Source organism: Orycteropus afer, unplaced genomic scaffold (genome assembly GCF_000298275.1).
Source record: "Orycteropus afer afer isolate SDZICR_OR568_19922 unplaced genomic scaffold, OryAfe1.0 scaffold00071, whole genome shotgun sequence".
In the NCBI taxonomy this organism is placed as follows: domain Eukaryota; kingdom Metazoa; phylum Chordata; class Mammalia; order Tubulidentata; family Orycteropodidae; genus Orycteropus; species Orycteropus afer.
In genome coordinates, this window is record NW_006921658.1 from 11,016,911 (window position 1) to 11,043,766 (window position 26,856).

The 26,856-nt window shown below is 41.4% G+C and overlaps 1 protein-coding gene across 1 annotated transcript in view; it reads left to right on the top strand.

Moving 5' to 3' along the window:
• LEF1 (lymphoid enhancer binding factor 1) overlaps positions 1-25,821 on the top strand; it is a 167,272-nt gene extending 141,451 nt beyond the window's left edge. The window contains exons 10-11 of the mRNA XM_042780933.1: positions 2,280-2,328; positions 25,742-25,821. Of these exons, the coding sequence (XP_042636867.1) occupies positions 2,280-2,328; positions 25,742-25,821 (129 nt within the window). The remainder of the gene's footprint in view (positions 1-2,279; positions 2,329-25,741) is intronic.
• Positions 25,822-26,856: the final 1,035 nt, after the last annotated feature.

The following is a 26,856-nucleotide window of genomic DNA, read 5'->3' on the forward strand; positions in this document are numbered from 1 at the left end:
CAGGTATTTGTCTTCAATCTCATTAATTCTGTGTTCCATCGATTCAATTCTACTCCTTTGCCCTTTCAATGTGTTATCTATTTCTGATAATTTAGTATTAATCTTCTGGATTTCTATCCGTAGTTTTTGTATCATTTCTAATTTTTCATTTATTTTGTCATTTTGTTCTTGCATTGTCTTTCGAAATTGTGCTATGGTTTTGTCTGTGTTTTCCTTGATCTGTCTCTCAATTTGTTAAAGATACCTAAATATAATTCTTTTGAATTCTTTATCAGGGAGTTCCAATGCTGCGTCTTCCTCAGGGATGTGTTTTGGGTCTGTATCCTGGTCCCTTGTTTCTCCTACTTTATCTTGCTACTTTGTATGGACTGTGATGCTCTGTTGTCTCCGAGGCATTGTGATGTTTTTGTGTTTATATTTAACTGGTGATTGTATGTTGGAGTGACTTGCCCACGATGTTCATTTTCTTTGTTTTGTTTGTATGTTATCTATGTAAGCAGGGTACTGTGCTGTGCTCCACTGTGCACTAGTTGATAGCACTTACACACACCCCACCTGTCTCCTTTCCTGTTGTCAGCCTCTTGTATGTCCCTTCTGACCTTGGCAAACAGAGCCTATTCTTAGGTCCCTGGAATCCGAATGAGAATGTTATCAGTTTAAAATTCAAAATGATTATCACTTTTAAAGATTCTAAATGCTGCGCCCTTGGTCATTTTAAATATCCAAAATGGCCACCACTTGAAAACATTCAAAATGGCTGCGCCCTCGGTCACTTTTAATATCCAGAATGGCCACCACTTGTAAACATTCAAAATGGCTGTGCCCTCGGTCACTTTAAGTATCCAAAATGGCTGCCATGAGTAAACAATCAAAATGGCTGTACCCTCTAGAAAGCAGAAAGTCAACAGCTCAGGTTGTCTCCCTCCTTGCTGTTTCTTTTCCTAGTCATAGACCACCAGCATAGTCTTCCCTGCAGACTTCAGTTACCAAGGCTGATCTTTAGGTCAATTCTTAGGTCCCAACACCACTTGGAAATATTCAGGCTGTTGGTCTTGTCAGAGTAGTTGATAGTCCACAGCTCTGACCATCTCTGTACTCACTGTTTTTGTTCAGGTTTTTCCACTAGTTGGTGCCTAATCCACTTCCATATAGTTCCTTTCAAAGCTCTGGGCTTCAGGATTATCTTCTGTATCTCTGTCAATTGGTTTTTCTTTTCTTTGTTGAAGAGGGTCTACATCACTTGTCTGCCTATTCCTCCATCTTACTGGAAGTCCCAACAACAATAATTTTACAGCATGGTATTGAGAGTATTTTGAAATGCATTTAAAATTGCATGCATGTCCATGTTTTGTATCTGTTACAGCAAGTAAGGTCTTCATTTCCTACTTCTTATTCTTGGTTCTGTCTTGTCCGATACCCTGGAGGCCATGAATTCTTGGTAAACCCCCGGAACTTTTAAATTATTCAACAGGATTCCCTGTAAGGGAGATTTATTTTGAACACTACAAAAAGTAATATGGCAGGTAATAAAAGAAATGCCTCACTAAGTGGGCTTTCTTTGAAGGGGGTTCTGTAGCCCCAGCCCTAGGACAGCCTAATCTTAGCAGTGTCAGTACTGATGATCTGAAACATAAAGGTGTGAAGACGAGGTCACTAAGGGATAAGAATTTTAAGTATTTCTCTTTTCTTTTTAAAAACATTTCTTTTTGGTAGCAGTATATATAAGCATACATCCATTCACAGTTTCTACATGAACAAGCTCAGTAACGTTGGTTATACTTCACATTGTGTCACCATTCTGTCTCTACCCATATTGTTTCATCACCATTAATTTTGGCTCTTGGCCCCTTAAAATTCTCATCTGTGCTTTAGATTAACTGTTGTTAGTTTATATTCACAGGTAATTCTTTATATAGAGTCCTGTGCTTGAGGCAAACATTCTTTTTTAATTGGGCTAAACTGTTGCTTAATTTAACACTGGTTTCATGAGTTCAAGGTTTAAAGATTCCTTCCAGGCATTGTTAGATTCAGAGGTTCCCCCAGTCAGCATGGATCCAGTAAGTCTGGTTTCCATATGAGTTTGAAGTTCTGTTCCACGATTTTCTTCCTTTTCATCAGGATCTATCTATGGATCTGTCTCTCTGTTTCTAGGTAGAGATAGTAAGGAGAGAGAGAGAATGAAGCCTTTTTCTCTCTTCATCGACTGATTGCCTGTAAGTCCATATTTCCTTCATTAGTGTATTTGTAGTGACATGACAATGTGCCTGTTCTTCTTCCAGGGTAAGAAAAAGAAGAGGAAGAGAGAGAAACTACAGGAATCTACATCAGGTAGGTACCACATGACCTTCCAATTAATTTCTACACTCCTGACAAACACCTTTTAAAGTAATCGGCTTCTTTCTACACACTGCTTTTACTTTTCTCACTGTAACGTGTGATACTTTAACTCTGCTCCTCTTCCTGAAATTCTTTAAACAGTGTTAAAAGATCTTTCTTTTAATTTTGACTACATGAAGGTACATCTAAAGACTCCTTTCCCAAACCCTGTTCTCAAAACCATGCTTGTTAACTGTGGTTGATTATTTTTCGCTCCTGTTGTCTGACCATGTTCTGTGCTTTAACATTTCTGCTTTCTTTCTATTTGCTTAACTCCTAAAAAAATACAATTTTTTATGACAATTATGCAAAATACTTCTTTGTATCCCCTTGAGAATCTTTTCTGTGGTTTGGATTTTTTTTAAATATAAAACATGATGATAAGCTTTATCTTTCTTGTAGATTAATTCACAACATCAGTGAGATCCTATTATCTCTCTTTTTTCTTTCATGGAAAATAAGACCACTACTTGTACTGCACAAATAAAAATGGCTGGTATAAGAACCATAAAAAGTACAGCAAACAAGTCCACATGATGTTGTAGCTACTACGTATTTAGAATGTACAAAAACTTCTTCAATAAAAATTTGTTAAAGACACAATTTTCTGCAGGTACAGGTCCAAGAATGACAGCTGCCTACATCTGAAACATGGTAAGATGACCCTCTGGTCCTACTGCTGACATAGTTATAACAAGAGGCACTTGCTTGTGGATCTTCTTGCTCACATCAGTTCCATTCAGCATTGCTCTGTAATGAGGAAAACTCCACCAAAATCAAATTAGTGCTTTTACAAATCTGATGGTTTTTATACCGGCTATGTATTTGCAATATAGTGTGTTTGTATCTCTTCTCTTCTTCCCCTTTGTCCCTGTATTCTTTCTCCACTGCCTTTTCCCTAACTGCTTTTTCTCAACCATTCCTTACTGTTAGCAGCAAATCTGTCTATTTAAAATAATGTTGAAAGCAGTAAACAAAATGCCATCTTACTCAGCGAACCCAGGGATAGGTTTGTAGCCCATAGCTCAAAAGGTTTTGCTCTATATAGAGACTTTTTCTTAATTGAGAGATGATATGTAGACACCTAAAAATTAATTCGTTTGTTTCTAGTGAAAAAGATAGAAGTGCTATATATTTTTCTATTATGTTATAAATTATGGCATGGACATTTACTTGATTAACTGTGTTTCTGCTATGAAGTATTGCTCTTTACTATTTAAACTTTGCTAGATCTCACTCTAATATTTAAAGGTAATATTTAGTTTCTTTTTACTACAATTCTTTTATTTCTGACCGTATAACTACTAGTCCAGGGAACCTGGCTTCATAAATTAAGACTTGGTCTTTGCTAAGCTCTGAATTCCCAGAGTTGTCTATGCCTTTACCTAGTCACAAATCTTCTTACAGGAGTTACCTTTGATTCTGCGCTCTCTCTAGGAACCCAGGTGTGATCGGTCACCAAGTCCTGGCAGGCCTACCTTCTGGGTCTGCCTGGAGCCTTTCAGAATCATTCCCACGGCCTTAGCCCTGGCCCAGGTGCTCAAACTTTCCATCTGGATTACTGTAGTGGCTGACAGAGGATTCTCTTGCCTGTAGACTTGCTTTCTGCTGGTCACCCTCCACTTTGCTCCCTGAGGGGTTCTCTAAAGCATAGATTGATTGTCACTTTCCTACTTTAAAATAGTGCTTTTGTCATTGCCTGAATGCAGACCACTTAGTGTGGCACACCCTTTGGCTATCCTCATAGTTTCACCTTTGGTCACTTTTGCTTCTTGGCCTCCAACCTAGCCCTTATGAATCCTATGCTCAGTTTAAGTAAAATTATTATCAGTTCCCCAAAGTGATACAGGGGGTCAGGGTGCTTGGAAAGCCCATGAAGTCCACCTGGGGAATGAAATGTACCTGTGCAGTGTTTCTTAGAAGAAGAACATTTGCCTGCAGGTCCTTTGGTTCAACTTGAACCAGGTGACTCCTACCTATTGAATCTTTTAGTGTTTAATTTTGGAGCTGAAATTTCAACTGACTTCCAAAGGAGCCAGCAGAGATTCTGGAACCAACCAGATCTGAATTTTAAATCAGTTTGCCTGGGCAGTCTACTTCAGCTTTTTAACCTTTAGTTTTCCTCATCTGTAAAATGGGAATATTAATACCTACCAACTATGGTTGTTTGTGGGAGCTCTGGTGGCATAGTGCCTAAGGCATTTGACTGCTAACCAGAAGGCTGGTGGTTCAAACCCACCAGCCACTCCTCAGAAGAAAGACTGGGCAATCTACTTCTGTAGTGATACCGCCTTGGACACCCAAGGAGGGGTTGCTATGAATCAGAATAGACTTGATGGCAGTGAGTTTGGTTTGAGTTTTATGGTTGTTTATGTCTATTATGTGTCTAGCCTAGCCTCTGACACACAGTTGGAGCTCAAAAGTGCCATCCCCTTCTTCCCCCTCACCCCTCACTGGGACCTAACACAGTTGCCATCTCCTCTGTGAAATGTTCCGGATCTCTATTCACATCCCCAGGGTTTGCAGAATCCCATTATTGTGCTTTCATGATCTCAAGACTCCTCTAAACTAATACTGAGTGGCAGGCTTTTCTCCAAGTAAAAAGAGGATCATCCTTTCATGCAGGGTATAAGAAAAATAGTATCATCATAGACAGTGCCCGCATATAATTAAAGACCTCAGAGCTGGCCACCAGGCTTGACTATTAGGAACATGGATCCTGCCCCCTAGAAACTTATGGCATCATCCTAGAAGTATTTCTAGTAATGAGCACATGGTGTTTGTAGTCTTTTTTTTTTCCTAGAAATGTTGTCCTTTTAGGTAACTGACACTTAGTATGGACATCAGGTCCTTCTTATGCCCTACCTCTAAACAGAAAACCCTCAGAAGTATAATGTGGTGAGGTCTAGCATTCATCAATTTATTCCATCTTTTGTTTTTGCACCAAAATTTTTAAATAAACTACTATTAAAGATCATTCAAATTGTCTTGCTTAGCTTCAGTTTGGTATATGATTTGGTACTTTAATGACTGAGAATCTTGTTTTGCTGTCATATTGTCCACTCTTTAACATTAGATAGTATTTTCCAAAAGCAAATCCACCTCTTTCAAGTTGATTTCTATTCATAGTGACCCCTGTTGGGTTTCCAAGGCTGTAAATCTTTATGGAAACAGACTGCCTCATCTTTCTTATGCAGAGCAGCTGGTGGATTTGAACCACTGACCATTTGGTTAACAGCCAAATGCCTTAATTCCACTACACCACCTTAGCTTTTTAGATAGTATTTTAAAAACCAAAAAAATGAGACCTGCTGCCATTGTGTTGATTCCGATTCATAGCCACACCTCCATTAAATTTCCAAGGTGTTAAATCTTTATGGAAGTAGATTACCCCATCTTCCTTCCATGGAGTGGCTGGTGGGTTTGAACAGCCAACCTTCTGGTTAGCAGTCAAATGCCTTGGGCACTGTGCCACAAGAGCTCCTTGTATAATCCCTTTTATAATCACTAACATAATCGAAATAGGGAATATTTCCATCATCCACAATATGTCCTGTGAAATAGGACATTATGTGATTTGGACCTTGTGTGAATGTGTGTAGATGGTGTTTTATATGTAGAAAATGAGCTTCAGTCTATTGTTATCCTAGGATGTATCCCAAACATCTCTTAATAAGTTGCAGTTATCAGCTTGCTTTCTTATCATTTTTTTTAAAGGTTAAGGTGTCCTCACTCCCATGCTAAAAAATAAAAACCAAAACCCAAAACTAAATTCTTAGCTGTCAAGTTGAGTCTGACTCATAGTGACCCTATAGGACAGAGTACAACTGCCCTGTAGATTTTCCAAGGCTGTAATCTTCGTGGAAGCATACTGCTACATCTTTTTTGTGTCAAACTGTAGTGACAGGTTTGACAGTCGTAGTGTCAAACCATAGTGGGTAGATTTGACCACTGACCTGTTGGTTAGCAGCAGAGCACTGAACCACTGTGCTACCAAGTCTCTTCTAGTAAAACTAAATAAAGCCACCTCCCCACCCTCCCTGCAAAAAATTCTCATCAAGCCACCCAGCCGGCTGGAGAGGCTCCAGTTGGTTGAGCTTCACTTAATCAGGGTCGCTAGTATTACTCTCCCCCTCATTCCTGGATCAGTCATGCAGCCTTTGAAGTCACTGACCTCCAGACTGTCCTATTTTGGAGAGCAGAACTGGCAGTCACTTGAGAATTATGGAGCAGAGAGGAGCTCAGATTTGCACTCATCAAAGATTTCAGTAGATAAGGATTGGCAATATTCCTGTCGTGCCCCCTTCTTCCCCCGCCCCCAGTAATTCAGAAACTTTTCTGTATGTGTAGTAGTTAATTTGTTAGTTCTCATTCAGCACTTAAGGAGCTCTGGTAGCATAGTGACTGAGGCATCTGACTGCTAACCAGAAGGTTGGTGATTCAAACCTACCAGCTACTCCACAGAAGCAAAAATAGGCAATCTACTTCCATAAAGATTTAATGTCTCAGAAACCCAGTGGGGGTTGCTGTGAGTCAGGATTGACTCCATGGAGGTGGGTTTGGTTTTTGTTTTATTTAGCATTTATTGAATACCAAAGAAATGCACAGTAGAATTCTGAGACCTGGAAATACAGTGTTGAAGAAGGGTGCTACGGCAATAATGCTTACATTGAGATTACAATTAATACAAATTAATTACAATTATTTAGAGTAATTGATCCAAATAAACAAGAAAATATAAGTGCTAAATTTGAAAAAAATAAAGCACTCTTTTTAAGTGACAAGTGGTCAGGAAAGACCCCTCTGAGGAGGTGACACTTAGTAATAACCATTGTTATCCCTGAAAAAAAATGGAGAGGTGTCTGAGCATGGTTCTGGCACAGAGAAGTGAAAGACAAGGGAACTAACTGGTCTTGTGTTATGCAAAGAGCACAGGTTAGGAATAAGGTCACCTGGAATGTCAGATTGGCCCCTGCATGAACTCCAGGATCTGGGGCAGGTTGTTTAAAGCCCCCAGAACTCTGGCTCCTTGGGTGTGAAGGGTGTGACGTGAAAGGATAGCTTCCTGAGATCCCCCATCTGCTACCCTCATAGTCCAGCTTCCTAGTCTGCTTTCCTCTTGTTGCTCTACCCTGCCTCCCACTGGGTTTTTTTGTTTGTTTGTTTGTGATTTGGGTGAAAGTTTACAGAGCAGATTTACTTTCCATACACATACACTTAGTCTCATGACATTGACTGCAATTTCCCACAGTGCAACAGCTCCCCTCCCACTTCCTTCCCATAGTTACCTCTTCCCTGTGTCCTTCCCTCCCATGCACTCATGCCCTCCGAGCTATCTCCCTACGCATACACAGACCTTCTATTCTCCCATAATTGATCTCTCCAAAGAGTGTATCTACCTAATGTAAATATTCAGCTCATATGCCTGTCTTTTGTTTGGCTAGAAGCCACAGGAGTGGGTTCAATTCCAGACCTGAAGGGCAATTAGGGGCCATAGTCTCAGTGGTTCCACCATGGTCTATCAGACCAGCAACCTGGGCCCCCCTCCCCCCTTTTTTTTTCCAAAAGATTTTGAGATTTGTTCCACGTTGTTCTTCCACTCTATCCATGATCTCCTACATAGATCCCCCACCAAGTGGTTGACAGTGGTAGCTGAGCACCATCTAGTTCTTTTGGTCTCATAGTTGTATAGCCTGAGGATCACATGGTGTACCATTCACTTGGACTGATTGTTTCCATGTGTCTTTGCTTTTCTTCATTCATCTTTGCGCTGGATGAGGAGAAACCCATCATTGCATCTAGATGGCTGCTTGCAAGCTTTTAGGATCCCAGTCACTACTTGCCAAAGTAGGATGTAGAACAATGTTTTTTTGTAATACATTATGCCAGTTGAACTTGATGTCCCCTGTGACTGTGGTCCCGAGCCCACAGGTCCAACTACTCGCTCCCTCTGGATCACTGGCTGTGTCCAAGAAGTGACTACAACCTTGTCCCTTTTCAGTTCTACTTTAGACCTGGGAATTCCTACAGAAAATACAAATACACTTGTAGAAACTTTATCTGCCAATCCTGTACATGGTCATGGGCATACTTCCCCCTGTATAGACATACCTAATAATTCAGCCTGTCCACCCATCTATTCACCTGTAGATCAATGTTTGCCTTCACTAACTACACCATACTGTATGTGCAAAAGGCCTCCTAGCATTGTTAAAGGAGCTCAGAGCTCTGTCTCATTTACTATTTGTCATAACCTTGCTATGTCTTAGTGGTCTGTATTGTCCTTAAAATGACTAGCACACAATGTGGTCATTCTCCCAATTCTTTCATAGGTCATCTTCTGCTTCCTCCTCCTCCTTTCCAGACATGCACCTCGTGTCCTGTATTACTCAGAAGCATTGCCTCTAGAATGGTGGTTTGAGTCTCCGCTGATATGATAATGTGGTTCCTTAATCTGCCAGACCATGGTCCTACGAGAGCAGACTTCACCTTAGAAACAAGCTGAAGAGCCATTGGCCAGAAGAGATAAAACTTTACTAGCACCAGTCCTACAAATGGCATGATATACAATCTCACACAGCTGTTTTTCAGCCCTTACTCTTTTCTCTCTTTTCAAAGAGAGAAAGTTGCAGCATGTTAGCTAGACCCTTCCCTTATGCTCCTTATTTCATGAAGTGACACTAATAGCACACAGTGCTCAGGCAAGGAAGAGACCATGGCACCAACATGAAGACATTTTTTGAGAGGGTTTATCCCTCTTAGGGACACAGTAAAATCTAACACCATCTTTCTGTCTTTAAAGAAAATACTTTTGTGTATATAACTTCTATGCATGTAGCTCAAATGCTGGAAATGTCCCAATATTCCAGTGCTCTGGGTATTGTGGAACAATGAAGTAAAAGGAAAAGTCCCCACTAATAGGGAAAAGACTCTTCTCAGTGAACAACAGAAAAACACCCTCTAAAAATTTCTGCTTCTACTTCATAAAAATATATGGGTTTCATCAAATGCTTTTATTTTTTTGGTGGGAAATATTGTTGCAATTCCCTTGTGAAGCCTGTTTTGGTTACCTAATTGACAACAACCTTAACTACCTGCCAAAGAGCCAAGGAGGCACCAACTTCTGATCTCATCTAAACCCGTAAGAGGAAGATAGAATCATCATCAGTAGCCCCAGGCCTATTCCTGTGAGGCCAGACACGTTGCCTCCCTCCAGCCCTTTCACCAACCCTGACACCAATCGTTTTTCCCCCACAATACACCACCTTTCTGCTGGGTTCTATTATTCACTGCAGTGGCCACACAGAACTCACAGATTATGGGGTTTATTAGGGAAGCAATAGGCTACAATTCAAATTCATAAATGCACTTGGTCTCTCACAGCCAGCTATTTCACTTAGCAGCCAGTAGTCTGTCTCTCAGCAGTGCGTGTCTCTCTCTCTCAGTAGTGTGTATCTCTCATGTCTCTCTCTCAGCAAGTGCGTGTCTCTGAGGAGCATGTTTCTCTCAGCAGCATATCTTCCTCAGCCAACAGTCAGAGAGACTTCTGCCTGTAGGAGGGCACCTTTTGAGCCTCAAAGAATGGCCAAACTAACCAATCCCAACATCAGAATTCTGTACACTTGAGAGAGAGAACTTTCCAGAAGATTACTTCATGCCACTCTCAACAGAAATACCCCAGGTGGATAACTTTTAACAATCAGTAGCTACTCAGTTGCTCATGGAAAATTCCACCATGGAGTTTACAAAGACTTATGGCTAGAAAAGCCATACCAGGTAATTTACTGCACCACACTACCACAAAGCTCAATATAAAATTAGATTGTTAAGTAGTTCTGCGTATATTTTTCTTTTGCCCGTGTATTTCCACTTTTATGCATTATAAGAAAATTCAGGTGAAGTCAGGTTTAACTCAGCAACAACTTTTAGGATAGTTGGAAATGGAATCCATAATAGCCATTCCTCCAGGTTGGAGATTTGGGGGAGAAAGACAAATTCATCCCTCCTTTTTGACTAATTTGTTACTGTGAGAACAGTGGGAGCCCAGGCCTCAAGGAATGAGGTTGCACACATTTTCCTGGCTCCAGCTGGAAGGCCAGTGCCATAAACAGCAAGCTTATCTTTATGCCCTTTGCAGACATCCACTGAGGACTACTACCACAAGTCAAGAACTGTAATAGACAGTGGGAGTGCTTGCTAAATGAGACCCTCTCCCTTCCTGGACAAGTTCACAGTTTAAGAAGACATAGACATATGAATGGGGAATTATAAAACAACGTGTTACATGCTGTGAAGGAGATGCAGAGAGGGTACTATGTAAAAGTAAAGAAAACAAACGAAACTCATTCAATTAGATTTGCTTCAAAGTGACTCTATAGGACAGAGCAGAACTGCCCCCTAGGGTTTCCAAACCTATAAATCTTTATGGAGGCAGACTACCACATCTTCTCCCATGGAGTGGCTGGTGGGTTCGAACTGCTGAGCTTTTAGCAGCTGAGCCCTTAACCACTGTGCCACCAGGAAAACAAGAAGTAGATAAAGCAGAGGGAGATCAAGGTAGGCTTCCTGGAGTAGACAACACTTGAGCTCTAACAGGTCAGTGAGGGAATTCTGGATACAACAGTGGTTTAGTTGCTGTGAGTTGCCAATGTTTCGGTACATACTTGTTTTGGAATAGGTAACAGCTGAAAAATCTGTCAGAGATCAGAGATGATCTTCAAATGCTGAACTTCTGTTTCTTCCTGACTTAAGATTCATAAGGAATTAAAGAAGCAAAGAAATAGAAATATTGAAAAGCAGGTGAAAATGATCACTATGAATTTACTAATTAAAAAACACATTTACAAATCAGTTTATTAATTCATTTTTTACTTTAACAAAACAAAAAAGCTTCCACTGTCTTTAGATTATGAAAAGATATTTTTAGGTATTTTTAAATGTATTCCCTTTGATTGTATAATATCAAAGCACTAGTTTAAAAGTAGAAAAAAAGCTATCTTTTGAAAAAAGCCTCTGCAGTTAAACACACACAGACACAGAGAGACACATAGATACCCACAGGCACTCATGTGCCGACACACCGGACACACGTAACTCACTATGTTTCTGACTTTGACATAAGCTTTTATCGTAGTGACTTGCTAAAGTAAATGAGGAATTAAATCGTGTTTTTCACTCAAGAAAAACTTTAGCCTTTCTTTGCCAGTGGCCCAGAGAGGTGCGGGAGAGAGAATTGTTAGTGAAGTATAAAGTAAAAAAGTACCTAAACCACTGCCATCTGACTGACGGGACCCCAAGTGCATCAGAGAAGAACTGCGCTCTATAGGATTTCAATGGCTGATCTTTCGGAAGTAGATAGCCAGCCCTCTCTTCTGAAGTGTCTATGGGTGGATTCAAACCTCTGACCTTTTGGTTATCAGCCTGGTGCATTACCATTTGCACTATGCTTGCATTTAGATCTTTAAAAATAATGTGTTTCCAGCTTGTCATTGCTGTAGATGTTTTAGAACCTCCAGAGGCAATTAAGGTTGGGTTACTTGGCACTCCTGGGTCCTGTGAAGCTTTCCAGGCCCCTTTTCTAAGACTCTTCTTGACTCAGCTGCTCTATGGCCTTGTATTCTACAACTTGCTCCTGTATCCTTAAATGTTCCCTGTTTCCTTGGGCTACTTTGGCTTTCCTACAGGGCTGGCCAGATGCAGAGTGGGGACACAGATAGGACCAGTGATAGGACTGGATCCCTGACAGTCTTCTGGGAGCCTTGCCTGAATCCCAGGATTTAGCCCTTTCTTCTTAGAGTCAGAGAACATTCTATTTTTCACATTCTTGTTGAAAAAACCACTTATTTCATGTAATTTTTAAAGCTTTCTCCAGTGAGCTTGACACCTTTACCTAGTCCTTCCTCTGAATTCTGCTCTGTAAATCCAAATATAGTCACAATAGTCAGTATCAGTAAGCTTCTGGGTATTTGCTGCTGGGTTGGCATGTCTAGTTAGAAAACAAAGCCAACCTATTTAAAAATACCAAAATAAAAAGGAAGTTGGTGGTAGCTAGAGAAATCTTAATTCTTGTCCAAAGTCTTAATGTAACAAATTAAGACTTGGACAACTGGAAGGTGAAACTGTGGCATCTGGCTTTTCATTCTTCATCATTTCATGACACACTTAGGGACTTTTTGTAACATACTTAGAAAGCACCTGACCTAGAATCATTACTAAACAAGCAGAAGACACAAGGAAGCCTGAAGTCTGGAGGTAGGTGACTATCAGATTTGGAAGAATCAGGTATCTCACAGCAGCAACAGCTGCTGATAGCATTTTGACTACTGTGTTCCTTACTAGGGATTCCAGAGTAAGAACATTCAATAGGAAAATTCCAGACACCTGACAGTAAGGCCAGGCTTGGTCACATTGTTCTAAATAATGACCTAAGTCCAGGTGAATTGTGGGACGACATTAAGAACATCATACATGAAGAAAGCAAAAGGTCATTGAAAAGATAGGAAAGGAAGAAAAGACCAAAATGGATGTCAGAAGATGCTCTGAAACTTGTTCTTGAATGGCTAAAGCAAATGGAAGAAATGATGAAATAAAAGAGTTGAACAGAAGGTTCCAAAGGTTGACTCAAGAAGACCAAGTAAAGTATTGTAATGAAATGTACAAATACCTGGAGTTAGAAAATCAAAAGGGAAGAACACACTCAGCATTTCTCAAGCTGAAAGAACTGAAGAAAATATTGAAGCTTCAAATTGCAATATTGAAGGATTCTATGGGCAAAGATTGAACAATGCCGGAAGCATCAAAAGAAGATGGAAGGAATACAGAGTGACCGTACCAGAAAGAGAAAAAAAAATTGGTTCAGTCAGCCCTTATAAGAGGTAGCTTATGATCAAGAACCAGTGATATTGAAGGAAGAAATACAAGCTGCACTGAAGGAATTGGGGAAAAACAAGGCTCCAGGTATTGACTGAATACCCATTGAGATGTTTCAACAAAAGATGCACCACTGGAGGTGCTTACTCATTTACGCCAAAAAACTTAGAAGATAGCTACCTGGCCAGCTGACTTGAAGAGATCCATATTTGTGCCCATTCCAAAGAAAGGTGATCTGACAGAATACAAAAATTATCAAACAATATTGTTAATATCATAGGCAAGTAAAATTTTCCTGAAGATAATTCAGGGAGCTCTGGTATCATAGTGCCTAAGGCATTTGACTGCTAACCAGAAAGCTGGTTGTGCAAACCCACTAGCCACTGCTCAGAAGGAAGATTGGGCAGTCTACTTCCATAGTGATACTGCCTTGGAAACCCAAGGAGGGATCACTTTTCTTTTTTTTTGGAAGATAATTCAAAAACCCAAGGAAGGGTTGCTTTTTTGTGTTTTGTTTTGGAAGATAATTCAAAAATGGGTGAAGCTGTATATTGACAGGGAACTGCCAGAATTTCAAGCTGTATTCAGAGGATGTGGAACAAGATACGGTATCATTGCTGATGTCAGAAGGATCTTGTCTGAAAGCAAACAATACCAAAAGGTGTTTACCTGTGTTTTATTGACTATGCAAAGGCATTCAATTGTGTGGATCATAACAAACTATGGAAAATATTGTGAAGAATGGAAATTCCCTAACACTTAATTGTGCTCATGAGGAACTTGTACATAGACCAAGAGGCTGTTGTTCGAACAAAGCAAGGGAATACTGTGTGGTTCAAAATCAGGAAAGGTGTGTGTCAGGGTTGTGTCCTTTCACTATGCTTACTCAATTTCCATGCTGAGCAAATAATCTGAGAAGCTGAGCTATGTGAAGAAGAATGCAGCAACAGGATTAGAGGAAGACTCATTAACAATTTACGATATCCAGTTGACACAACCTTGCTTGCTGAAAATGAAGATGACTTGAAGCCCTTACTGATGAAGGTCAAAGACTCCAGCCATAATCAGTATGGATTAAACCTCAACATAAAGAAAGCAAAAATCCTCACCACTGGACCAGTAAGCAACATCACAATAAGTGGAGAAAGATTGAAGTTGTCAGGAATTTCATTTTACTTGGATCCACGATCAAGCCCATGGAAGCAGCACTCAAGTAATGAGATAACATATTGCTCTGGGGACATCTGCTGCAAAAGTCCTTTTTAAAGTGTTAAGAAGTAAAGATATCACTTTGAAGACTATGGTGCAAATATCATGGCCAAAGCCATGATATTTCAGTTACCTCATATACAATGAATAAGGACAATGAATAAGGAAGACCGAAGAAGTACTGATGCCTTTAAATTGTGATCTTGGTGAAGAATATGGAAAATACCATGGGACTGTTAGAAGAGAGAACAAATATATCTTGGAAGAAGTACAGCTGGAATACTCTTTGGAAGTGAGAACGGCCAGACTTTGTCTCACCTACTTTGGTCGTGTTAGAAGGAACCAGACCCTGGAGAAGGATGATACCATGCTTGGTAAAGTAGAGAGTCAGTGAAAAAGGGGAAGACTCTCAAGGAGATGGATTGACACAGTGGCTTTAATGATGGGCTCAAGCATAGCAAGGATTGTGAGGATGGCGTGGTACAAGACTGGGCAGTGTTTCATCTGTTATGCATAGGGTCGCTGTGAGTCAAAGCCAACTCAGTGGCATGTAACAACAACAATGAAAGAAGTGTGGCTAGACCGAAGCATGTGTGGACTGCAGATTGACACAGTCGACCATTTCTTCAGGATGATTTATGTGTACACATATATTGGGAGCTTTTTGATTGGAAGTATCAGAAACAGCCCTTGCTAGCTGAAGGAGAGAGGTGAAATTTTTGTTGTTGTTGTTGTTGTTTATTAAGTCGTATTTTCGGTGGAAGTTTACACAACAAATTAGGTTCTCATTTGACAATTTCTATACAAAATTTTCAGTGATACTAGTTACATTGTTTCCACATTGTGTTATCATTTTCTTTGTGTTCTGGTTGTTGCATTGCCAGTGTTCCAGTTTCCCTGCCCCCCCCCATTTTTGCTTTAGAGTAATTATTGACCTTTTGATCTCATATAAATAATTTTTTAATGGAGCCCTGTACTCAGATAATATCCCTTATTTTATTTCACTAAAAGGTGATCTCAGAGGATAGGTTCAGCTCAAGGTTAAAAAATATACCAGGGAGATAAACTCAGGGAATCCTCTATCTAGTTTCAACTGGTCCGTTAAGTCTGGACTTTTTAAGAATTTGAGTTCTCTTCCACATTTGGCTCCTGTTCTGCCAGAGCACTTCTGTTGTGGACTTGAGTAGGAAATTTATTGTAAGCATATAGGAGTATCTTCTGGAACCCAAGGCCAGTAGTGCATTTGGGTCAAGGAGAGTCCTGGAAGAGGGTGCTGGAAAGCTGTCCAAATGCTTTTGCTGCCTTTTGACATTGGCCGCTTCCTCTGAAAATTACTCTCTTCTCCCCTCTGCAGATTGATTTCCTTCAGTCCTTTAATGGTGTCCAGAACTTCCAAATTTGCATGTTGGCTATAGTATCAGTCTCCCAGAGAGAATGACTTTCAAATTCTGGAGAAAGGACTCTGGTTGGCCCAGCTTGGGTCACATTGTACAATTTGGCTGTCAGGGCTAACTGCTGGACCCTTGAAGTTGGAGTTGGGATAATTAAGAGGTGAGCTAGGGAACAACCTAACAGTTACCTACTACAACTCACTCATAAGCTGGTTGTTGGGGTCTTTTAAATTAAGCAGGATTTTTTTAATCTAGACAGCTGTGTTTTAATGAGGAACTTAGGAGGGGATCATACATATGTTGAAAGCTTTAAAAATTGCTGCTGCAGTCCCCTTTCCATCAATTCCCCTTTCCCTCTTTAATGATCAGAGAAAGCTAGATCAGAAAATCTCCCAAGTTGCTTCAGGAAGCAGAAACAGGGAAAGGGACCTCCAATTAGCAGGACTGGTCAGGCGCCATTAAAAAAATGATAGAGGGAAGAAAAAATAGCAGGTGAGGGAGAGAAACACGTAAGGCTGGTGAAAACCCTCAAGATACTTCATATTTAGTATTGTTATGAAAGCCCATGGAAGTGAATTAAGATAGTGCAAAAGTAGTCTATACAATTAAAAAAAGAATTATTTTGGACAACTTTTGTTTAATAGAACATTTTTCTCATTGAGAAGTCTGGAACTAAGAGGAATAGCTCCCAATCCAGAAAAATGACCACCTCTATAAGAGAACTCGAATTTACTTCTTTAAGTATCAAAACATACCATTTTTCATTTTAACTCTTGGGTGCAGCTATCTTTTTCAACTGAGTACACTGAAAAGAATTTAAAGATTTCTTAATGTCTCATGCCATTATTCTACAGTACATATAATATAACCCATTCCCATTGAGTTGATTCCAATTCATAGTGACCTTATAAAATAGAGTAGAATTGCCCCCATAGTGTTTCCAAGGCTGTTGTCTTTACAGGGGCAGATTGCTGCACCTTTTCCCCCACAGTAAAGCTGGTGAAAACGTACAGAGTAAATAGAAACCTGTGGGTGCCCTTACCACCCTTTTCAGGCAGGCTCTGTGCTTGAGTCCTGCTCCTTTCTCCTTGGAAAAGTTAGGGGTCCTTCTTAGCTTTTTGATCCTCCTTTACTAAGGGGTGGCAGCCAGTTCTTCAACCACTGCATCACTATGGCTCCTTGCATATAATATAGTGGATGGTGACAAGGACTGTGGTGCTGTCAGCCACTATTCATAATGTGCCCAGATACTGTGGGATTTTAAAACTCTGCTTTCTAAAATTATTTTGTGTCTTCCTTTGCTGTTTGGGACTGTGTCCCCTCTCCTATAATACAGTGTTCCTTCTTACTGGCTGTGTAGACTTGGGAAAGCAGAAACCAGAGCTTTTTTGAATAATGCATAAATGTCAGTAGGCTGTCAGAGGGATATGAAGGGCTTTCTTATGAAGAAAGGCAAAATATGTTATTTTGTGCATTAATTTCTTGGCATTATTTTTATTGCTTGAGGGCTTTTTAACTTCTTACTCCTCAGCTACATTCTTCATAACTGAAGCTGCCAGATAATTGAGATTGAGATGAGTGAGGGGATATTGCTTATAACTGTCCACAGGCAGAGTAACTTTCTTCCTTTTGACAGAATGAGGGTGATAAAAAATGAAAGCATTTGAAAAGTACCTCATGACTTTTTTGCTTATGTTTTAATTCATGTCTAGCCTGAAATTTCTAAAATTTTAGGTACATACTCCATGATTGTAATAATAAATTAAGTTGCTACCTTTTTGAAATTACTTTTCTCAACTAGGGTGTGTTTTGGAGACATTCTCTTTTAAAAGCGGTGTTTTAATGGATTTACAGAATTCTCTATTGGTCTTAATTTTTCATGAGAAGTCTTGTAAAATAATATGATCTTGGCTACCTCAAACATGTCTTGTGAAGTTAAAGCGGTGAAATGGCACCACCATTATGTACCACATATAATGTCCTGGGTGCTTTATATATGACAGGTTGAACCATTTTTTAGTAAGAACTGTAAAATTTGTCCAAGGTCACACAGCTAGTGAGTGGCAGTGTCACATTTGAACCTGGATCTGCTTGTTTGTAACTCCAAGTCTTGACCCACTAGAGTGACTAACAGCTACTCTTCTCACTGTCAAGCCCTTCACACATATTATCTCCTTTCATTCCCTCAACACAATTTATGAGGTATAGTGATTTAATCTCCCTTTTACAGATGAGGAAACTGGACTATTGAGTATTTGCAAGTAACTTGCCCAAGAAAAACCCAGTTAGTAACTGATAGAACCAGGGTTCAAATACAACCTGGGACAGTCTGCCCTCAGAGCCCATACCCTTAAACCCATGGTGCATGATTGCCTCCCTACACTGCATACACTTAACACCCCCCACACACACACACACACAGGTACAACAGTGGAAATACTGGATTTGAAAAGAAAGAAAAGTGTGCACTGATCTTGTCATCTCATTTTAAGAAGTTTAAACTTAACATCTTTAAGAGAACTTAAGTTGAGAGAAATGTAGACTGGATAGAGTTTAGAGGTGGGAATAAGACAGATCTCTACCTAGTTAGTCATTGTCTTCTTGAAGCATTTCCACTTAGAACTAAAATGGAATTTCGAGGTTCTCTTTTCATGACTGCTTGTTGTTGTTGTTATGTGCTGTCCAGTTGTCTCCAACTCATAATGACCTTATGTACAACAGAATGAAATACTGCCTGGTCCTGTGCCAGCCTCATGATCCCTACTTTACCCGAGCCCATCGCTGCAGCCACTGTGTCAGTCCATCTTGTTGAGGGCCTTCCCCTCTTTCACTGACCTTCCACTTTACCAAGCATGACATCCTTCTCCAGAGAATGGTCCCTTCTGACAGCATGACCAAAGTAGGGGAGACGAAGTCTGGCCATTCTCGCTTCCAAGGAGCATTCGCGCTGCACTTCTTTCAGGACAGATTTATTAGTTCTATTAGCAGTCCATGATATTTTCAGCATTCTTCGCCAACACTCTTCCTCATTCATTACTCTCCTCAAAAATATTTAACTTTTCCTGTAGTAAGTAGTAAGGATCTTACTGTGGATATTATCTGCACCAATGTTGTTGTTGTTGTTATGTGCTGTCAAGTCGGACTGGACTCAAAGTGACCCCTCCTTAGGTATGGAACTAGATTGCCCAACCTTCCTTCTGAGGAGTGGCTCGTGGGTTTGAACTACCAGCCTTCTGGTTAGCAGTCAAGTGCCTTAGGCACTAAGCTACCAGAACTCCCTTACCATATGGTATGCAGGAAAACCTGTGAAAAACAGAAAACCTGTCAGAGAAGGAAAACTCAAATGATTTCCACTAAAATCAGTGTTAGAAAAGCAGTAAGACTGTACCCTGTCAAAGGCAGAAAACTTGTGAGACCCAGAAAAACAAGGCAGTCTCATAGAGTTCTGGCTCTCACAAGTGTCACTGTGTGTCCTCACAAAAGAGACACAAAAAGCATATCAGGAACACAAACCAATAGCTCCAGGTGGAAACCAAAATCCCCCTGGGACAATGTATAGTCACAGGCCTGTCTCAGAGTCATCTTGACGTCACCAGCGTCTGGTTAAATGATCATAATTTACACTGAATAACTCCAGGGCAAAGAGCCACACAGATTCAGAGGCAGTAGTACCCAGTTGACCCTGCCTCAGTAAATCCTGAGTCCAAGGACACAGTTAATGGCCCGTGACAGCCTTGACACCTCCCTCCTTTTTCTAGGTTCTGGGAATCTTTTTGCCTCAGAGCTTTGTGGTAGGAGACTGACTAGTCTTGAATGCAGCACTAAAGGCGAATTTAACTGTACAAACAAGACTCAGTGCTAACCCTCCTAACCACATTATCATTTTTTTCTCAAATACTGGATAATATTCACTACTGAGGAATAGAAGCTGTTGTTTGTATGTTCAATCTTAAAAGCCAAACTTAACGCCATCAAGTTGATTCTGACTCATAGCAACCCCTATTGGGTTTCCAAGGTGGTAAATATTTACTGAAGTAGATTGCCCCATCTTCCTTGCATGGAGTGGCTGGTAGGTTTGAACCACCAACCTTCTGGTTAGCAGTCAAATGCTTTAGGCACTATGCCACCAGAGCTCCTCATGTTCAATCTTAGAGAAGAATTAAATTTCAAAGTTAACTCCTGCCTTTTATTCTCTATCATCTTGCTTTCAGATAGGTCACTAGGGCATAATGGCTGCAGTAGTTGAGATCTAGAACCCCTCTACATGATAAAGGTGTTATTGACTGGTGATGAAAGAGGAAGGGATGAGTAGACAAATGAAGATAAATAGAAGGAAAGAGGAAGAGAAATGATAATTTGATAGTCTCTAAGGTATGCTGGAGGAGCTCTGGTGGTGTAGTGCCTAAGGCATTTGATGGCTAACCAGAAGGCTGGTGGTTCAAACCTACTAGCCACTCCTCGGAAGGAAGATTAGGCATTCTACTTCCATAGTGATACTGCCTCGGAAACCCAAGGAAGGGTTGCTATGAGTCAGGTCTGACTCAACGGCAGTGAGTTTGGTTTTTTTATTTTTTTTATAAGGTATGCTGGAGAGAGCCTGTGTTAAGGGATCAAAAGCTAATTCTGACACCTATTGGTTGCATAGGAGCTCTAGTGGTATAGTGGATAAGAAACTTGACTGCTAACCAGAAGGTCAGCGGTTCAAACCCATCAGCTGCTTTGCAGAAGGAAGATGGGGTGATCTACTTCTGTAAAGACTTACAGCCTCAGAAACCCAATGGAGGATCTCTATGAGTTGGAAACAAGTCAGTGGCAGTGAGCTTGGTTTTATTTATTTATTTTTTTATTGGTTGGATGATTTGGGCCAAGTTATTTGACCTCATATAGCTTTGGTTTCCTTTATCTATAAATGGGGGAATATGCAGAGCTTTGGGATGATTGCATGAAGTGGTGCATGTGAGGATGAGCCCCAGTGCCTGGTGCATCAGTGTTCAGCAGAAGTTGATTTTCTTCCTTTCCTGCCCATCAGCCTCTTACAGACAGGGCTACCTAGAAGTGATCAAGGCTGTGACCTACACACAGCTAGAGACCAAGGTGCTGGCCCAGCTCCACTAGTCACTATATGACCACCTGTCTCAGTGTCCCATCTAAACTGGCAGGGTTGTACTTGCTGGGTCATGCTTGCTTCCTGCTCTGGGAATCTGTGCTTCCCTTCCTTCATATACACATGACATTGTGCAACAGAAGAGTTCACACCCTGAAATAACAGGCTTTTTGTCAGTTTTCCCCAAGGCAGAAAAACTTTGGCAATTGGCATGAGGTGTGTGGTGTGTTGTGAGGCAGTTTTTGCAATTAGAATCTGTTTCTGTTTTCACCTCTCACAGAACTAATCTCTGATGCTCTCTCCTCAGATTTCATGTCATTACTAAAAACATTTTAAGGTTTTTGCTGCTTGTTCGTAGCATTTGAGGTGAGAGGTGAGCTAAGCAGGAAGGAGGGAGGGAATAGTCTTTATACCAACTTAATCGTTTGGGTTTGCTCACCAGCTGTAGATAAAGAGGTGATATTACATGATACCAAGAGGACTTTTTCCTGGAGACTAGCTTTGCTGCTGGATTTGCCCTGGGTGGCTTGACCAGACAGAGTACATCCTGGGCCACAGGGCAGAAGGCAGGTCTCCACCCTTCCCCATCCTCTTGTCTTTCAGCTCAGGACACACTCACTGATGGTTTTATTCCTCTTGGCTCCTCTTGTCAGAGGACTGCCTGGGGAGGCAGGCTGGGGCAGCAGAACCCCAAGTTATAAGCTGGTGAAGCATTCACCTTTTGTGACAGGGTTTTATAGAAAAGGTATTTCTCCCTTTTCCTTTCTTCACATCTTTTCAGTCAAGGTCTGGAAAGCTCCATTGCCTCAGAGTCAATGCTGTTTGTCTACCAGAAACAGGGCCTCACTTGACATCTTTAGATTTCTTTTTACCTCTTCGGTTCTTAATAAGCGGCTATGTCCATTTGGGTCCCTGGCTCTACTTGGTTGTGGTTAGGTGCCATTGAGTTGATTTCCACTCATAGTGTGACCCCATGTGACAGAATAGAACTGCCCAATAGCATTTTCTAGGCTGTGGTTTTAAAGTGTGTGGTTCACACCCACCAGCTGCTCCACAGGAGAAAGATGAGGCAGTCAGTCTGCTTCTGTTAAGCTTTACAGCCTTGGAAACCCAATGGGGCAGTTCTACTCTGTCCTGTAGGGTCACTGTGAGTTGGAATTGACTCAGTGGCTGTGGGTTTGGTTTTTTGGTAATCTTTACAGGAGTGGATTGCCAATTTTTTCTCCCACCTACCTGCTGGGTTGGTTTGAACCACCAACCTTTCAGTTAGCAGCCAAGCGCTTAACTGTTGTGCCACCAGGGAACATTTATTAGTGGAATATTTTGTCAAGATAGGGGTTTGACCTGTGAGAGTGTTTAGGACTTCAGCTGAAGGGGAGGAGGGACGGGAGGGTCTTGAACGGCCTCAGAGACCCTATAGGAACAGCCCACGAGGTGACGCCCACTGGCAGGCGACAGAGGAGCCCAAGCCTTAACATATGTAGGATGAGCCTTGCTGCGCTCCTTTGAAGCCCAGCCGCAGCCAGAGTGGTATAATTGCTGGCTTTGATTGCACCGACTCTCTGGTGGATGGGGCTCTGCCGGGGCTCGCCTGGTCTGGCTGAGCTTCAGCCGCAGCCCCCCAGTGAGGCCTTAGATGTGGGAAGTCTCCAGTCTCCGGATCCTCATGCCTGTGGTTTCTTGAAAAGAATCTTGATTTGACCTGTTTTATATCTGTAAAGCAACCCTGCACAGCCCCTGTATCTCCCATTTGAAGAGGAGTTGGGCTACCCTGGCGACCCTTACATTAAAGGAGCAGCCAGGGACAAACTTCTGCCTTATTTGAGAGTGGGGCCATTTCTGTGCCCATGTGTTTAAGTGCTGGTTACACTGTTAGGGGATAGTTACACTGTTAGGAGAGTATCCGGTGGTGTTGAGTCCCTTTTGCTACAGGCATTTGTTCAGAGGATCTGACTTTCACAGGAGGGTGTTAAGGGGACAATATGAAATAACTAAATAAAGGGAAACAGGAAAAAAATAGTGAGACAGCAGAAAGAAATAGCTTTATTAGGAGGTGGCGGGATTCATTCCTGGTATGTGTGTGGGGGGGAGTGGGGGACAGGGAGGGTGTTATATGTTGTTCTTATGGTCAGATGGTGTATTTGTGCTCAGTTCCAAAAGGCGGGAGAAGGACCTTTTGGGTAGGACAAGGAGGGGAAAGAGAGTCTTGGGGAATTGGGAGTGCAGGCTGCTGTGATGGAATAAGAACAGGCGACACAGCAGTGCTGTGGATGTTGTCTCTCCCTCAGCACGTCAGAGTCGGCCTATGGACAGTTTGGCTCCTTCAGCAAGCAGACACTCTTGGGTGCCTATAGCCAGGCTGTTCTGAGTCACAGCACTTGTCCCAGGTGGCTGTGAACTCCTGACCCAAGGCTTCTAGGCCATTCCCCTCAGGAAGCTGAATATTGTCATGTAGCACTGAGAGGAAAACCTTCCCAGGAAGAGCAATCTGGACCAAACCTTTGAAATTCTGTGGTGAAGAAGTACAATGTAAACAGACATCTGTGGGGTGCCCTCACCACCCTTTCCAGGCTCTGTGCTGTGAGTCCTGCTCCTGTCCCTTGGAAAGGTAGGGTCCTTCTTAGCTCTTTGATCCTCCTGTGCTAAGGAGTGGCACTCTCTCAAATTGAAAAATCACAACGCAGCAGTGTTTTCCTGTCAAGAGGAGAAAGGTTAATTCCGCAGGAGACTGTTGTTGTTGTTGTTGTTATGTGCCGTCCAGTCGGCCCGACTCATAGCGACCCCTCCTTGGGTTTCCAAGGCAGTATCACTACGGAAGTAGGATTGCCCAACCTTCCTTCCGAGGAGTGGCAGGTGGGTTTGAACCGCCAGCCGTCTGGTTAGCAGGCAAGTGTCTTAGCCACTATGCCACCCGCAGGAGACTAGGAATTGAAATTGTCTTGAGGACCTCTCGTAGTTCCCCACATATACAAGTAATTTCTTTACACTTCATATCAATCATTTTTAGACACAACATTGGTAGTAATTACAATAAGAACAATAGCTAACATGCTGTAACAGGGCTTGCAATGTGTGCCACACACTTTCTAAGCACCTTAAATACATTAACCAAGTCATTTCTCACAGCAGCCTGTGAGGTAGGCACTGCCACCAATCCCGTTTTACAGATCACTCTCCTGTGAAAAGGAGCTCTGGTGGCATAGTGCCTAAGGCACTTGACTGCTAACCAGAAGGCTGGCAGTTCAAACCCACCAGCCACTCCTGGGAAGGAAGATTGGGCAATCTACTTCAGTAGTGATAACACCCTGGAAACCCAAGGAGGGGTTGGACCTGACTCCAAGGCAGTGGTTGCATTTGCGTCTGCTCCTGTGAAAAGCATTTTGTAGTGGTTTGTATGTAACTTGCTATCCGAAGTTTTGTTTCATTATCCAAGTCTTTCAAAGCTTCCTTTTTTTCTCCTCTAATTTCTTTTTCTACTTATTCAAAAAAAAAAAAAAAAAAAAGCGTAAGGGAATCCACTTTTGATTTACAGTTAAATTTTTAAGAGAAATTTCTGCTAGTAACAGGACACCACAAGCACAGAGTTGAGATGGGCTGAGGCTGGCAAGGGACCCAAGGTAGATTTGGTCCTTCCTCTGGCCTCTCTGCAGCTAGGAAAGCAGCCTTTTTAGATACAAAGCTGCCAAGGTAAAAGCTGTCTTGAGTGAAGGAACTGAACTCTGCAGTGTTTTCCCTTTGCATCTTGTTACACTGTTACATTGCATTTTCAGTCCACTTTTAAAATCTCAGATCTTTAAATCTTCTGGTATATTTTTTTAAAAAATTCATTACCATCACTAATATTTAGTAACATTTTACTTAAAAAGACACAGTGGCTGAACAATGGGCTGAAACATAACTATGCTTTTAAGGATGGTGCTGGATCAGGCAGTGTTTTGTTATACAGAGGATAGTGTTGCTGTGAGTTGAAACTAACCTGACGGCACCTAAAAATACTTAAAACAGACTTACTGCATGTCCATTACAGGCTCACATTAGCTACCCCTGTTGTTAAGAAGAAAAAACTGTTGAGAACTGTAAAGTCTTAAGTAAACATACGGTCAGTTTTCCTATCTCGGGCTATGGATGTGAGTGGACAGAACAAGCACATTGGTTTCTCTGGGGCTGACGCTGGGCGTCTGCTGTGCTCTGGATAACTTGACTGTGTTGCAGTCCTATGTATAAGCATACAATGGCTCCCCACAGTGGTCTGAAAAGACCAAAACACTTTAAAAACTAACAAAACTTCTCTTGATTTGGCCATTGCCCACTCTTCCAATTTATGTTTGGCCATTTCTACTGATGTTTTTTTTAATTTTTTTTTTTTTAACCATGACTCAAAACACTAAATACATTTCACATCATAATGCTGTGCATTCGTATATATGGAACAAAATTAAGATTATTAATGTACCATTAAAAACCCACTGCTGTCGAATTGGACCCGACTCATAGCGACCCCTCCTTGGGTTCTCGAGGCAGTATCACTATGGAAGTAGATTGCCCAACCTTCCTTCCAAGGAGTGGAAGGGGGTTTGAACCGCTGGCCTTCTGGTTAGCAGTCAAGTGTCTTCGGCACTATGCCACCATAGCTCTCTCTACTGTACTGTTGAGCAATCCATTTGAGCCATCTGCCAAATTAAGGTGAATTAATTAAATTCAGAGATATTAAGGCATACGCTGTAACAGGCAAAATCTTTTAAAGATCTATGACACCTTCATATTAATATCATTTCATTTGTTCCTTCCTGAGGTGGAAAACGAAACTCATTCCCAACGTGCAAAGCCAAGGCAGCGACCCCGGGACCTCTTCTGGAGATGGAAGCTTGTTGAAAACCCTGTCTCCACGGCTTGCACAGTTGATCCCAAAGGAGAATTGACACCAGCTTCATCCTGAGGTCACTGCTAGAGACGCTGATCTATAGACAATCACTGCCAAACCCCCCTTTCATCTACTGCAAGAGCCAAATTCCAAAATTAAACATAAAAAAAGGTTTTTAAAAAAGAAAATTAGAAAGCACACAAGAACGCTAACAGGCCCTGGGTCAGCTGAGAAGCTTCCCTCCCCCATCTCTGCTGGGAACTTCCCAGAGCATCTTGCATTGATACCTGCAACATTTTGGCAAGGACAGTAACTTGGCTGCGTTTGCCTGCCGTCAGCAACTGGAGCCAGCCACCAGCACGTCCGTCCGTCATCGTCCCATCGGATGAATTTGTGGAAGAGTTCCTTTTTGTTTCTGTCTTTGTTTATCTTTCTCTTCCTTTCTCCTAAAGCTTTATTTAACAGTGCAAGAGGATGAATTGAACCTTATGTTTGCTTCTTTTTTTAAACTTGAATTTTTTTTTTAATTTACACTTTTTAGTTTTAATTTTCTTGTATATTTTGCTAGCTGTGAGCATTTAAATAAAATTCAGAGATCCAGAAACATTTGAAATAAGAAAGAAATTAAAAGAAGCCCTCTTTTTCTGACAGACACCTTATCCAGTAAGTGGCTTCTCTGTGAATTTTCTGTCACAAAACAGTGGCCTCTCCGTCTTCGTAAGGTGTTTTGTAGAGCTGAGTAAGTGCGGCAGCCAAACCCAGTCTGTTGGTAGCAATGGCAGTCCTATTTCATTTTCTTTTTCTTCTGATTTTTGTTCTTTCTTAAAAAAGGTAAACCTTACAGATACTTCCAGCCGACCAGTTTGCAGTGAATTTTCATTTCTTTCCTTTTCACGCCCTTGTTGTAAAAAGCCCAGCACTTGAATTGTTATTACTTTAAATGTTCTGTATTTGTATCTGTTTTTATTAGCTGATTAGTGGGATTTTATGCCAGTTGTTAAAATGAGCATCGATGTACCCATTTTTTTTTAATAGCAAGGCGCAGC